Source organism: Clarias gariepinus, chromosome 19, assembly GCF_024256425.1.
Source record: "Clarias gariepinus isolate MV-2021 ecotype Netherlands chromosome 19, CGAR_prim_01v2, whole genome shotgun sequence".
In the NCBI taxonomy this organism is placed as follows: Eukaryota; Metazoa; Chordata; class Actinopteri; order Siluriformes; family Clariidae; genus Clarias; species Clarias gariepinus.
Genome location: NC_071118.1, coordinates 11,331,816 through 11,347,669, shown reverse-complemented (window position 1 = coordinate 11,347,669; position 15,854 = coordinate 11,331,816). Strand labels below are relative to the sequence as shown.

The window sequence follows — 15,854 nt, the reverse complement described above, 5'->3', positions numbered from 1 at the left end:
TAGCGGCATTGTGTTACACTTTTAATACAAAAAACGTATGCACACTTCACCATGAAAAATGTATGCCTCTTTTCGAAAGGTCATATGATAGCATCAACGATGGTGCGACTACTGACATCTTTAGAGGAAACATATTACTACACATTGCTGCCGTAATTCAATTCGAGTTTTTAAAAAAGAGCAACAACTGTTGAAATGTGTATACATTTTTTGAGGCCCCTCTATAGTCGAACTGTACATACTTGTATTCTCTTCTATGCAAGCTCAGCAGTTCAGTTTGTGAACCCATTGCCAGAAAGTTCAGTTCAAATCCCTGTTCTAACATAAAGTCACTTTTGGGGCCTTGAGCAAGATCCTTAACTGCTCAGCGCTGTGCTTGGATTGGAATCACCCCCACTTGGAAGCTGTCTACCAGATGAATAAATGAAAACGTGATAAATGTTCGGAATAAAGCAAAGCTGGCAGTGTTAACCAAAAACCTCTCCATTACATTGTACAATGGCTATTTTTAATCCGAGGTTGATAAAATCAGCGGCAGCAGGAGATGACAGGCGAACTTTTATTGCTAGAGGATCCTCAGAGCTTGCTGCTGCGTTTCAGTCTCACCTCTCTGTCTCAATATTTTTTTGTGAACTAGCAAGAAATCCACTGGGAGAACACTTTTTTTTTTCTACAGTAGTGACAGCTATAGTTTTAATCACAAGTTTATATTAATGTGCAAATCATAATAATGTCATTGTTTACATAGTAAAAGCTCATTCCCAGCGATCATGGTGGGCATGTTGTAATTGCTAATATAGTAAGAAAAGCTTTATTTAAACTCTCCAATTTTAGTGTCAGTTTCAATTGTGGGTTTGTATGTTGAATAAAGCATCTGTCTTATTAGCTTCATAAAGAGACATTGATGAAATGCTGGTGAGGAAACATGTTTATACCTGCTATTAGGTAAGGGAGAGCAGAAACTAACTTGTTTCATGGACATCCTATAACATTACATGTTTTCTTTGCATGAAAAAAAAAACTTGCATGTTCTCCCTGCGCTTGGTGGGTTTCCTCTGGGTTCTCTGGTTTTCTCTTACAGCATGAAGATATGCAGATTAAGCTAACTGACGTTCCCAAACTGCTCGTAGTGTGTGAATATGCATGCATGTGTGTGTGTGTGTGTGTGTGTGTGTGTGTGTGAGAGTGTGTGTGCCCAGCAATGGATTGGCACCCTGCCCATCTCATGCCCTAAGTCTCCTGGGATGTACTCCAGGCCCCCCACGACACTAAATACAGGGTAAAGCAGTATAGATGATCAGTGAGTGAGTGTCAGAAATTCTATTCTGGTGTAAGGAATAAAACACATCAAGACATGACGGCATTGACAAATAATTAATACAAATCAGGGCAGTAACTGTAACTCCACTTCATGTCAGAATATTTTCCTACAACAGTGCACCCATCATGCTTCATTTCTTACACAGCTGCCATACAAATTCATGGTAATGAGTATTACCAGAAAAAAAAAAAAGAAAAAATCTAATCCCACTGAAATTGTACTCAATGTGTTACTCATGCATGTCCTTTTTTTCCATAGAAGAAAACCTCAGTAATATTTTATAAAATGTGTACCTATAATTAGATTTCTGTTTTATTGGAAGTCTTAAAAGTCTGCAATGAGTCAAAGTCTAGTCGTTCCTGTTAAAGCTGCTTTTCTCCCCTTTAAATCTTTGGCTGTGTCCTCAAATGGGCCCAGATGTACAATCTTTATTCTAAGTGCACACCTTTGGTATTACTTTTAACTTTTGATTAATGTGCATTAGGATGAATGACTGAAAAAGAAACCAAGAGCTTATTACATCAAAGAAATGGTGGATGGGAAATCCCAAACATAGTAACTGTGTTTACTTCTTAGCTTTGCCCTACAGATATGATGCGTTCATATTTTACAAAGATTCTGTCTGTTCTCCTGACCTCTTCTCGTCTTCCGTTGCCATCTCAAAAATGAAACTAAAACATGTTGACATTGATGACGAAAAGTGGTTCGTCCACTCCTGTGACATTACAGTGTTCAGGTACATACTGAAGTAGTTTTCTAGTTTATATGAGGGGTGCTGAAGTCAAACCAGACTTGTGATAAAATTTCTCATGAACGAAGGCATAAAACCGATTGATATATAGAAAAGACATCAAGCATGGTATGATGATGACACTCTTAGCCGCAATAAAATATTTATAGTAAAAAATTGTGCAAACATTTTAAAGGAGGGTCTAAATCTGTAAGTGCCAATTCCTATGAACGTTCAGCGAGTTGAACGCTCTTAGAGAAAAAACAGCCTGGTTTGATCTCCAAAGGTTTCCTGTTTCTGCAAGACAATGCACAACCTCAAACTACTTGCACATTACAGGATTCGCCTGGGAGTTATTGCTACATCCCCTGTACAGTCCTGACGTCGCTCCAAGTCATTCCCACATGTTTTGGCCGTTAAAGGAGTTCCTGTGGGGCCAGCGTTTAGGCAGTGATGATGATGGGAAGCAGGCACTCCGAACATGACTCCTGGCTGGATGGTAGTCAAGCCCTAGTGAAACTCTGATATAAGTGCATAGTGCTGGGGATTATATATATTGAAACAAACCTATTTTACTCTCATAAAAACTCTCATAAAAACTGTGTTCTGTTATTCTGCACAAACAAAGTCCTGGTTTGACTTGAATGCCCCTTTAAGCTTACAATAAGCCCCAGGGTGTCTTAAACCACATCAGTTCAACTTTACAACGCTTTTCGCTCTGTGATAAGAATCATCACCAAAGTTTATTGTGTGTCACATTTTAGAAAGTGATGGCAATAAAATCCTTGTCAGTTTCTGTGGCAGCCTATGTGAAGGGTTTGTTCGAACCTACTATAGATTCCTCAATGATAGTCTTGTGGTGCAATATTAAAGTTTACCGGGTTTAGCATCATAAACATAAAAAAGTGAGATTACTGCCTTGTTCTTTATCGTTAGTCATAGCGGTGTTTTATTGGGCTGTGTATCATATTAGGGAATCTAAAAGTCACAGCAATTAAAGGCAAAGCTCTTCTGACTGACCACACACTGAAACACATTTCACAGCAGTGGTAAATTCCAGGATGACTCTGCCACACTGAAAAAATACCCAGGTTCATTGTATACTTTGATGAGGAAAGAATTTGGAGCATATACTATGGTCTTCACATCTAACCGATCCTAATCCAGTTGAATACTTGTGGAGGATTTTGAAGTGGCAGTTTAGACACCGTCATTATCATCATCGTCATCATCATCGTCATCATCAAAAGAGTGAGGAAATATCTTTTAGAAGAAGGGTATTCATCACAACAGAACAGTTCAGTGGTAGCTCGCGATTGCAGAATATGTGGTAAGCTTTGACATTTTATGTAGGTTTTTTTTTTATTTGTCAGCCATCAAACGTCAGATAAGTATGGTGTTACTTACATACATATGTACGCTAGGGTCAGCCTTCACTCCACATATGCATCAGGATGCCTTGGCCACCCATGATTCGGTTGCCAGTTCCTTCCTTGGATTACTTTTGATATGTCCTGACCACTACAGACCAGGAACATCCCACAAAAGATGCAGTTTTGGTTTATGCTTGCCCATTTCTTCTCCTTCGAAAACATCGAATAATAAAAAAAAAAGCTTCATTCGTTGCCTTATACAGTACAGCATATTCCACCTACTTTAACCGCTATTGTAACGAGATATTAAAAATGTAGCTACTGTAAAAAGGGCCAAATTATGATCTCTAGACAACTAAGTCAAAGTGACTCCAAAACTGCAATTCTTGTGGGATGTTCCCAGGCTGCAGTAAGGATATACCAAAAGTGAACCAAGGAAGGAAAACCGGTGAACTGGCGACAGGGTCATGTGTGGCCAAGACTGACTGATGCACATGGGGAATAATGGCTGGCCCGTGTACGTAGTCTAATCTATTAGAAGAGTTCTGTGGCTCAAATTAAGGAAAAGCTTAATCCTGAGTCTAATGCAAAGGTGTCAGAACACACATGTAATTTTTCAGTAAAGCAACTCAATATTAGGCGGGTGGTCGTAATGTTATGGCTGATCAGTGTACTTGCATCAGTTTTTTTTTATTTTGTTCTAGTGCAGAACCTAAGAAGTGGTTTTCAGATATCAGATGGTCTTCGCTGAAAATGGTGCCATTGCTTTATATAAGCAGAATAACTCATTAGAAAATATTGAGTAGCACAGGAACAATGTGGCTGTGTTATTTCTGTATAGAGAATACTGTGCCAAGACTCTCTTCTCATCACTGGTAAGTACAAAAAATGCGATCCAGATGTAGGACTTTCTCTGTTTCTGATTAAGAAAATCCCCGCTGGGGGTTTAACCAAGATCAAATGCAGGCACTCTGAACTGTATGTATTTCTTACATTGAAGACACACAAGGGGATGGATAAAGAAGGAGTTATTGTGAAACAATGATTATAAATGTATGATATACACTGATGGATTTTGCAATGCACTGCATGAGTCGATTTATTTTTCAGATTTCACTATCGTGCACTGCGTATAGATTAACATGGAAAGCATCTCCACAGAATAAGGGTCAGTGCGAGTTCATGAAACGTAGCGAGCAAACTGAAAGCCGGGACATTCAACCCACATTCCTTTTTAGACACTTGGGAACGTGATATGTTTATTCTGCAAACAGTGCCTGATCAGGCTTTAAAAAAAAAAAAAATTTAAGAAAAAGGGCGTCATCTAATATCATCCATGCCCTGGGCTTCAATAGTTTGAATATCAGCTGGATATCAGAGCAACAGTGTCAGAAACAGAAAGGAATGTTGTGTACAGGATGCTATTGTTTAACCTCCTCAGTACAGCAGTGCTTTTCCCATACTTGTTAAATGTATGTTCACACATCTTCTATCACCTGGCAATGCATTTTGGTGTACACTGTGTACTGTAGTGGTACAGCCAGGAATTAAATTCAGAAAAAGCGGAGGGAATATGCTTAATGGAATCCTGTAGGATTAAACTGATAAGGGTGACATGCTTGTGCATTTTAGGTGATGCAGCCCAACCGATCTTGTCATATTAAAATAATATTCGAATAAATAGGCATAGGAAATGAAATGTATTTCTGACAGGTCGACTGAAAATTATTTTAAAAATAGCATGCAGGTAATAGAATGTTATCGGAATGACATCTCAGATCTATGCTTTATTTTTTCTCTTCCAGACCTCGCCTATGCTCAGATTGTAACTAGCTGGTTAGTACTGGATGACACGGTTCCGGCCTCGGATCTGTGTGCATGGAGTTCGCATGATGGTGTTCTCCCCGTGCTTGGTGGGTTTCCTCCGGTTTCCTTAGGTTTCCTCCCTCAGTGCAAAGACATGCAGATTAGGCTATTTGGCATTCCCAAGTGTGTGTCTTTGTGTGAGCCTTGCAATAGGTTGGCACCCTGTTCAGGGTGTACCCCTCCTCGGAGCCCATATAGCCCCCCCTCCCAGCGGCCCTGTACACAGGACAAAGCATTTTAGACGATGAGTGAGTGAGTGAGTGAGTGAGTGAGTGAATGAGTGGTTAGTACTGTCGCTTACTGCATGATTCTAATTGGTTAATCCTGGTTCATCTAATCCGACTAAACTTAACAATATAAAGGAAGTACTTGGGCAGTGCACACCCAAGCAACATCACAACCTTCATTACAGTAAAGCTGGTTCATTTTCAATGAGGACTTAAGACGGTTACATTTATATGAAAGCAGATATTGAGCATGGTCTCAGCATGAAGTGTCAAAACCACCATGCTTGGGTGGTTATACAGAAACAGGAGGTGTCCAGAGCGCAGCGTGCTCAGGCATTTCACTTATATATATATACACACACAACCACACGCACACCATTTTTATTATTCTGTCAGTCAGGGGTAATGGAGCTCAGGATTAAATCCTGATGTGACTTCACAATAAACCTGCAACTTCTACAGCACTGGGATAGGTTTCTATTCCTTAAACTCAGCAAATATTTGCTTTTCACTCCTGACACATAGTTCCTAAATATTATTAAGGTAAGACAACGCCACTCTAGGCTTTTACAAACTGCCCAGACTATCCTAGAATTCTTTGCGGAAAAACAAGAACAATTAAGCTTACCTTCATAGACTATACATTAAACTCAGCAAATAATACAAAATATACATTTAAACATATCGTTTTAATATTACGTAAAATACAAAATGTATTGTTATTCCACCACAGAAAGAAAAGCCCTCATTAAGCAACTGAGTCATGTTCAGGTGGACCGTGGGCCTGCAAAGGTCACCATTACCTCATATTGTATTTATTCCCCTGGGTCTAGTAAACAAAGTCAGGAAAAGGTATCATGACGCAGTGTGTCCTTGGCCGCATTTTACTGCTTACAAATCACCATTGTCTGGTACTTCAGAATCAGGTACTGTAAAGCAAAAACTGCAGCAGGCTATGACTAGTTCTGGGTGTATTGCTCCATGTATTTAAACAACTTCAGTTAACAGCCATAAACATACAAGCTTCAGATTGCATTTTCAGCTTCAATGCATTTTTAGCCTGCATTGTTAACTTTGACAATAAATAAATAAGGGCCATAAACGCATATAATATATATATATATATATATATATATATATATATATATATATATATATATATATATATATTTACCATTACATAAAATGCACTCATGCACAAGTGGATGGCCTGCTGGATGACAAGTCAGCTAAAATTGTTGATTCTGGAACTGAGAGGGAGCACAGCATGGAAGCTTATGTCTGTCAACAGATTCATACTCACTGTACAGCTCAAAACTAAATGCACTCTTATATAGAGATCTTTTCACAATGGAATTTTCTATCGCACAGTGCAAAGTTTTAATTTACTTTGATTTAAAATACAAGGTGCCTGGGTTCGATTCCCGGCCGGCTCAAATCCCCTCTCTCTGTGTGCATGGAGTTTGCATGTTCTCCCTGTGTTTGGTGGGTTTCCTCCTTGTGCTCCAGTTTCCTCCCACAGTTTAAAGACCTGCAGATTAGGCTTATTGGCATTCCCAAATTGCTCCTCGTGAGCCTGAATACAGGATAAAGTGGTATGGACGATGAGTGAGTGAGTGAGTAATACGAAATGCATTCAAATCAAACCGGGACTTTTGATTGTGCAGAATAACAGAACTTAGTTTCGACCCTTTATTCCAGTCCCCTGCTACACTAATGCACTTATCTCAGCATTTCAATAGTGCTTAGATACCATCAAGGTAGAACATTTTCTTAGTATGTCAGATGCATGGTCAGACTGCCTGCTTCATGTCGGGAACTCTGGCCTCCGGGGAATCCTTTTACTAGCCCAAACATGTGGAAATGGCTTGGAGTGAGGTCAGGGCCGAACAGCGGATGTGGCAATAACTCCCAGCCGAGTTCCTGTAACGTGCAAGAGGTGTACAGTTCCCACAGACAGACGCGTCTCTTCCACAAGTTATCAGTCGATTTTAATGGCTTGGATGTTTCATTCGTTGAATGTTAATGGGGGTGACTGTGGTAGGCTTAGAGCCACCTGGGTTGGACGTGACATGAACGTGTGGCCTTTTTTAAAACGTTTGCATCATTTATATGTTTTACTGCGGCTAAGAATGTTATAACGTACTGTGCTTGATGTCGTCTGAATTTTAGGCATTCATGAGAATTTTCATCACGGGTTTGCCACCTCCCCGTTAATAGATAGATAGATACAAATTAGCTGCACTTTATTGAACCATAATGGAACGTTTGGGGCAATTTTTTTTTTTTTAAGGTTTGTGGGACAGCATATACAGTAGTAAATATTTTCGCTGCATATTGTACTTGTATGATTGTGCATGTGACAGAAAATAAATCCTTAATCCTTAGTTTGGAATGGGTTACACAGGTCTATGACTTGTCTATGATTTGCACACTTGTCAAGGCGGTGGTTACTGTACATGAATAAAGACATTCTGACTAATCAGAACAAAGAATTTAAGAGTGCTTGATATAAAACTATTAAATGATAATGAAAGAAAGTATATAAGTTTAATATACTATCAGAGCAGCAAGACGTTATATTACATTATGTGTAATTACACTGAGATTGCTATTGGGTTTCTAAGTACAGTTGAGCTCTTTTTCCAGAAAGCAGCCTTAAGCCAGACATTATACTTAATACAGTGTGCCAGGAAGCTGCAGGAGCTGCTATCTCACTGAGTAATACTATTAGGCAGGGTAAGTCACACTTGACAGTGTTACTGTCATTGCATGCCATAACATCCCTCTAATCTATGATTTTATCGGGACCAAAGCTGTTTACATGACATTAGGAAGGAAGAGATCGCCCCGAAGACTCTTTCCAGTCTGTGATAAGAAAACATGATTGGATGTTTGTAATCTGGCACTCCCGAGCTCCTGGTGCTTGGGGGGTGGTCGGCTGTTGTGGTTTTCAGTGATTACCCCTGTCTTCGTAATCAGGGTTCCTGATCACTTCAGCTCAGACTGCCATGTGTCAGGTTGTAGCTTATCAGCAGCACGAGCCATGGTCAAGTCCAGGGCTTTCTTACATGGCCTGTGACCTGCCGCATTGTATCTGTGTGAAGTCGTCCAGTATTGCCATGGCAACGATCCAGAGTGTAACAGATGGTCGGAGCATGCTCAATAGAGGCTAAAGAGGGATTGATGAGACCCAGAGGGCGAAAAGTGGGTCAGGATTATCCTCTGTACAGTCAGACGATGCTGGACACCAGAAATAAACACATACACACAAATTCCCTGTGAAGCAAGGATGTGCGGGATGTGCATTTGAATATATTGAGAGGATTAAGTGCCAGGCTTTCATATAACTGTGAAAAGGGTTTTTTCGGTCTGTGACATTAAGCCTGTTGCATAATTCATAAAAATAATCAGAATTAGTTCACAGGTATTATAATAATTTTTAAGGGGCTGAAGTAGAAATATACCTTCATCTGTCTGCACAAATCGAGAAAATACTACAAATGTATGTCATTATTTTCTTTTTAAAGCATATTATATTTTAAATTACACTATACTAAGGTTTTACATTTTTTATGTGTTTTATATATTTTACCATCAATAATATATCTATATCAATATCAAATAATTATACAATAAGTGGAATGATTAGTTTTTAAAGTCTTACATGCAAATGGAGTTAATGTCAGCATTAAACAAACACATTGACATGCATGCATCCGTCATGAGTAAAGGAATTCTCATTAACAGCAAATCAAATATCAGCTGTTTCAATGGGATTTCCTCCTTTTTTTGGTGTCATCTGACTCCTGAAGCCATGTTCTGCAAAAAGCTTCAAAAGCATGTACGGGATCTCATTGTCAAATGGTATTGATCAGGAGAGGAGTTCAAAGTGATTTCCAAAACAGTTCGCGTCATCATTACCAAGTGGGAAAATGGGGCAGACACAGTGACGATACCAAAAACAGGGTGTGACAACGGCATAAATACACATCTGGATAAGTGTGTGTTAAAGACATAAAAATAGGGAGCCACCATATGTGTGTGTTTGTATTGGACCAATAATAACCAACCTAGGTGTTGGGATTCATTAATTTTAGGCACCAATCCAATGACACAATGCACTGTACTATAGCTTTTCTCTGAAAGCCATACCTCTGAAAAACACATCAAAACACCTTGTATGAGCTATAACACATTCATTTTTCAAGCAACATGAATGACATGCAAATAAAGACACCTTCTTGATCCATTGATGATAGCGCTTCTCCATGAAGGAGCTTAAACCCAAGACTATCCTGACCTACAGTATATCAATATTCCATCACACAACTTTAACTGTCAAAGTAGGAGAAGTTTTTTGAGGTAATGGGATGGTGAGGTCTCTGGATGTATTTCGATTCACATACCGCACTGCATTATTCTCTTAAGCCAACCAGCATGAGACATAGTGAGTTTGTTTAATGGACATGTCCACACAAATATCCTGCCTGGCCAACAAAAAAGGTTGCACAGTCTAGGTTTTTGCTTGACTATCTTTATATTTTCGCTTGACTTCTGCTTTCACGGCATGCAATGTGGTGATCAATTCACATGTGAAACCAGAACCGCTTCAAAGTCTGGTGTGGAATATGTACCATAAGTAGAAAAAGAAAAACTATTGATGTGATAACCTGGGCATTCAGTATGTACATTCAGGTAGTCGGCTGACTTAATTTTATTGCCGCATAACGTTGTTGGGACCTGATCAACCTCAGATCATAACACTGCCTACCGAGCCTTGTTCGGTGGGCACTACTCATGATGTGTGTATTGCTTCATGTGCTTCCCTTCTTACCCTGGCATGCCCTTTGTAACCATATGACCTTTTTCCATTGCTCTCAAGTCTACACTTAAAAGCACTTAGCTTTTTTAATGACTTAACTTAGTTTTTTTCAAGGACTTAACTTAAAGTCCTAGCAAGCTGTTGATCCTATCAACTGTTTATGATGCAACTTCACCAGACGTTTAAGTGATTGCTGATCACAATCAATGATTATCTTTTCTTGACCATATTATTCTGATTCAGAACTATCCTTCGAGGTTTTAGTAATGCATTGGACAGTTCTTAATCCGATTCCAGTAATTTGATTAATCTCCTCCGTTTTTTTTTTCTTTATGCAGGTCCTTTTCAAACAATGACTTGTTTTTTGGCCAGTTAAGTGTATAAGTGTTGCAATAATTTAGTGATACATCTTATGAAACTATGCTTATCTATGAAATGCTTCATCTCTAATAAACAGCTGACACTGGATACTGCTTTCATAAATGTTGCATAAATTTATATTATTATTATTATTATTATTATTATTATTATGATAACTATAAGTCCCTGTTAGCTGTTCTATAGAAACAATAATGTATTAGAACATTTTTTGTTCTGGTATTTGCAATGCCATTGAATTTCGAGTCGTTTATAGACTGTACAGAAGCTTTGCCATTGTGACGCAGCCGTTTTATGGAAACCCAGATGTTAAGCCACTCAGCTAAAATTAACACAAGCAAGAAAAATGACTTTTGAACATTAGGAGGAGACATGAGAGTTAAAAAGTCCAACTCTTTCTTGTATGGTTTACAGTTTTGATATATTTAAACACCATTCCAGTGTTTCATCTAAATAAATCCTGACATCATCTCGCTGTATCATTCTGCGTTCCTGAGATTAATGTTTCTTTTTTCTGATTTCCTGAAATGTTCCCTTGTGAATTATGGCATGCTTATTTTAAGTCTCATTAGTATGATTCAGAGAAGACGGAATGTAATCTTAGGGGACTTGGAAGCAGCCGAGGCCTGTAAACTGCAGCATGAATCGATTGGGGAGGTAAAATAAACACGTTGTAATTTAATCCAAGACAAAGAAAGGGAATAATGAGCTTAGTATCTTAGTGCAGGGGGGACGTGTACTTCTTTGATTAATTTGCTTCTTTTGAACTTTTCAAATTTTGTCATTAGGAATAGGAAAAACGGCTTATGAGTGAATGATAAATTTATTGAGGATTTCATTACAACAACAAAAAGTAATAATAATAATAAGTTTTATAAGCCAAGACAAGGCTTGTCAAAAATATGAGTCACCTGCAAACCTGCAATAAGTAATTACATTTTCACACTTGGGGCTTATTCACCAGCCTAAGCATTTACATGCATAATGTATTTGCTTCAAGAATGCATTACCCTTCAATGAGGATTTGTGGCTTAAAAACACAGCGTTCTTGATGAGAACAGTTTCTGAAAGATACTTAACTTAAAAACATTTTATTTCAAGCGAACAAACACAATGTTGTTATGTTACTTAGACGTGCATTAGTAGAGCTGGCATTAATCTTACTTTTATGAGTGATGTGATGTGTTGTAGACATCCACACTAGAGGAATGATTCCACAGCACTGCATTAAAGGATATGATGTAACGTGATACACTGGGGAAAAAAAACACTGCTGGTACGACATATAAGTACGTACAGCATATAAATCATCGGAATGAAAACTATTTATATAGGATCATATATAAACATAATTGCCAGGTTAAATAAACTGTGGACTTGGCTTTGTGAAAGTCTCTACTGTATGTGTGTAAAGAATAAAACATCATGGGGACATGCCATTATAGAAAAATAATTGAGAATTGAAAGATGTGACATTGCATGATGGCAAAATTATCTTGTATATCAGTGTGACGATTGTTGCATTTATTTATTTATTTATGACTGACACATTATATATATTTTCCTCATTTTTTCAAAATTTTATTAAATTTAATGTTGTGGAATATCCAAGAGACTAAGTAGTCCGATTTATTACTGCCACTGATTCTAAACAGCATTTCTGTTATAAGGATCTTATTATTATTAATTGTTTTTTTTTTAAAGTGCTGATACCAGAGGTTCAGTCCATAAATGTTAAATAAACATCACATTACAGAAAGGTTTATAATAAACCTTTTAGAAATCTGTTTATCGTGGGGCTTTGATTATGTTGAGCATCCATCGTGGTCCCTGTGAATGAGTTGTTACCATAGAAACGATAAAGTATTAGAATGAGGGCAATCATCTTCCCCTGTGTGATTTGCAGCTGGAACTACTCTCAGAGCTGCTGTTACAGAGAATGAATCAACAGCTTCTGACAGATTGATGCATGCAACAGATATACAGTACTGTTGCTTCAGTTGGAAGTGTGTTTACTTTTTGTGTATGTTTTAAAACAGAATAGAGGAAGAGAGAGAGAGAGAAAGAGAAAGAGAGAGAGATAAACAGCTGGAAGTTACATGCATCTGCAGTAGCAGCATCCTCCTCTCTTCTTCATGCAGCTTGCAACTACAACCTACCATTCATTAAGCATCACACACAGCATGTTGCTCTGCTTTTATAGCCACTGTGTCTAGTTTGCCTCCTGGCTTGAAGGACTGTTCAATGTGCATTAAAACCCCAAAGAGTAAATGCACTCCGCTCACAACACAGCAGCATTCACAGAAACCGCCAAAAAATCTTACCTGCTATTGCAAGGACGGCGATCAGAAGAAACTGGAAAGCCAGAGTAAACATAATCTGTCTTTATGAGCAGGTTATGAGGTGAGAAATAGTCCAGAGTCCCATTTATCGGGGATCGAGTGAATCAATCGCGCGATCGGAAAATGAAAAGCGCGCGTGCTCTTCGGGTTCAGTCAGCGCTGCTCTCTAAAACAGCTGGATGGAAAAGCTTTCTCTCTCTCTCTCTCTCTCTCGGTGTGTGTGTGTGTGTGTGTCTGTCTGTCTGTTCAGCTGTGCGTGGGCAGCTTCAAGCACAGGACACTGAGATTAATGAGCTACAGGTCACAATAACAGTACTAGCTAAGACCTAGACACCTCTGATGGTATTTGCTGATTGTTTTCCTGGTGCTGTTTTTAGCTGTTCTGCTCGTTCTCCTGTTCTTCCTCTCATTGTTTTGCAAACAGACGTCTTTAACACTTACTGTTACACAAAGGATACTTGCTGAGCCCGTGTGCATAAATCTACAGTCCGACAAGCTCCCTTAAATCGTTAGTCACTTTGTTTAAATGACTTTAATGAGAATGGATCGCCCTTTCCCCAAGAGCTTCTCTGGATGAATACAAATGCATAGCGTGTTTAAATGAACGAGGGTGGAGCTACGAAAAGCGCGAGGACGATGCTCTAATAAAAAAATGGACACATCAATGGTTTTCCCGATTCTGGAAACTACAAGATGTAACTTGCGCCTCAATTTTTTTTGTTAAATGTGGTACATTACTTGGTCTAATTTGTGGACAAAATCTCAGTAAACAAACGGGAAAACAAAGATAACACGCAATATACAATTTTATCCACATGAAGATACTCTATGAATACTATCGATATGCAAATATGCAAAGACACGCCCCCGACACTATACGTCACGCCCATTGTCCCTTGGAACATAATTAGCCTTTAAGGTATATTTTATGTAACCACTGCTGTTATAAGACAATAATCAACAATGAGGTGGTGTGAAGTTTTCCTTTATCAGCCTGTCCTGAAATATTTAATCATCTTATAATTCAGCAGTTTTCCAATGCTGAAATAAATGAAAAAAGAAGACTAAACTAGTCTAAATGTAGTTCTTATTTGTTCAGTAAGTTATGCTTAATGTTGAGAAACATTCAAAAAATAGTTGCTGTTATAAATTGTTAAAAAAATTGTCTATGTGCAAACTATTCCTTTTTTTAATGTATATGTAAAAGTGAAATGCAGTTGTCCAATGTTTATGTGCTTGTATATGGATAAGGACAGTATCTTTCATGTCTTAAGCAACTATCTCCCTCATGTGGTCAATCCCTGTACTACATTTCTTCCCTATTTTTAAAGACTTGTACGTGTATGTTTTTATATTCACATGTCAGATGTATAGTTTAGTATAGCTTTTTGCACTTTAGACGTCTTTACTAATCTTTTTATGCTGGTCAGCAGTCAGGGAGAGTCTGGAGTCTGTCATGGGATCTCTCTGTGTGAGATGAGAATACATAGGGGCTTTTCACCATAGGTAGGAGAGGTCATCTCTGGGATGTTTTTGCAAGCGGAATCTTAAAAGAAGAAAAGAAACCTACGCTGGCATTGGAATAAGATGTAAAATTCAACATAAAGCGTAATCCAGTAACCTGAGCTCAGAACTGACACCACAGGGTACGCAGACCTTCAAGCCCTCAAGCCTTCTGTAGAAGTTCTTTAACTCTCAAGACTCCAAAAGGGGTCTTTCAGGCACAACCTTAAAAACAACCGTAGTATGAAGACTTTAGAAAATTAGTTCTAAAGACATTTTAAGGGCTTTTACGGGGCCTGAAGACATCCCTAATAGATTTCTGGTTCTGAAGATCTCCTGCAGTCCTAACTATTTTTTTTAAATCGTACACTTTCATCGTCATCCAAATACACTCCACTTCTGTAATCAGAGAGTGAGTGACAGATGAGAAATTGAAGTTTTGTTGAAGTTAAGTTCAGCACTGTTACAGTATTTCAGCTGTGAAAATATTAAGTAATCTAAGTAAGAGTATTCAATTTAGCTTTTCTAATTAATATCTAGAGGTGCAGGTGTTCGTTTGCACTGAGCAGGTAGCTTATTAGTAGCTTATTTTAAAGTAGATTATTAAATCTGACACATAATTGGTCAGATTTACAAACATTTTTATTTGAGCACATCACACTGGGCTCTCAGTTTGGGTATTTTATACCCCCTCATCTTGGACTGCTGTGGTTTGCTCTAATGACCAGTGTTTTATCCTATAGTGGCACTTCACATTATTGCTTTTTATTAGTGCAAAGGTTTTGGAACATATGAGACAAACTGGTTTTAAATGTACCACAGGAGGAATAAACATACATTAATTTTTCCATACATTGTTAAAGGTTAAGTTACCATAGCCTACTTTTCTTTCTTTGGAGTAAACCATACTGTCTTTTCAACCATGTTGTTGCTCTGTTTTTGTTTCGTGAGAAATTTGGGCAACTTGTAAAACTACACAGTAAACTATTGTATTGTTCAGTGACGCATACAGCCATGCCTGACTTGAGGGAAAAAGTGCTATATTTGTCCAAAAAAGTGCTAAATGCTATTACGTAATCTAGCATATAACTGCTCATAATGTCCCTTCTACTAAGTGTCTAGGGCAGCATGAAGGTCAGCACTGTTGCCTTGGATCTCCAGGGTCACGGGTTCGATTCTCACCTTAAGTCTGTGTGCATGGAGTTTACATGTTCCCTCCGCGCTTGGTGGGTTTCCTCCAGGTACTCTGGCTACCAGCCACAGTACAAAGACATGCGAATTAGGCTAAT

General features: G+C 38.4%; 1 protein-coding gene across 3 annotated transcripts in view; it reads right to left on the bottom strand.

Annotated features, from left to right (window-relative positions):
* Positions 1 to 13,611, bottom strand: part of nectin1a (nectin cell adhesion molecule 1a) — a 44,887-nt gene extending 31,276 nt beyond the window's left edge. For all 3 annotated transcript variants that reach the window (XM_053478442.1, XM_053478444.1, XM_053478443.1), the window contains exon 1: positions 13,045 to 13,611. In XM_053478442.1, coding sequence (XP_053334417.1) covers positions 13,045 to 13,096 — 52 coding nt within the window. In that variant the 5' untranslated portion in view covers positions 13,097 to 13,611. The remainder of the gene's footprint in view (positions 1 to 13,044) is intronic.
* Positions 13,612 to 15,854: the final 2,243 nt, after the last annotated feature.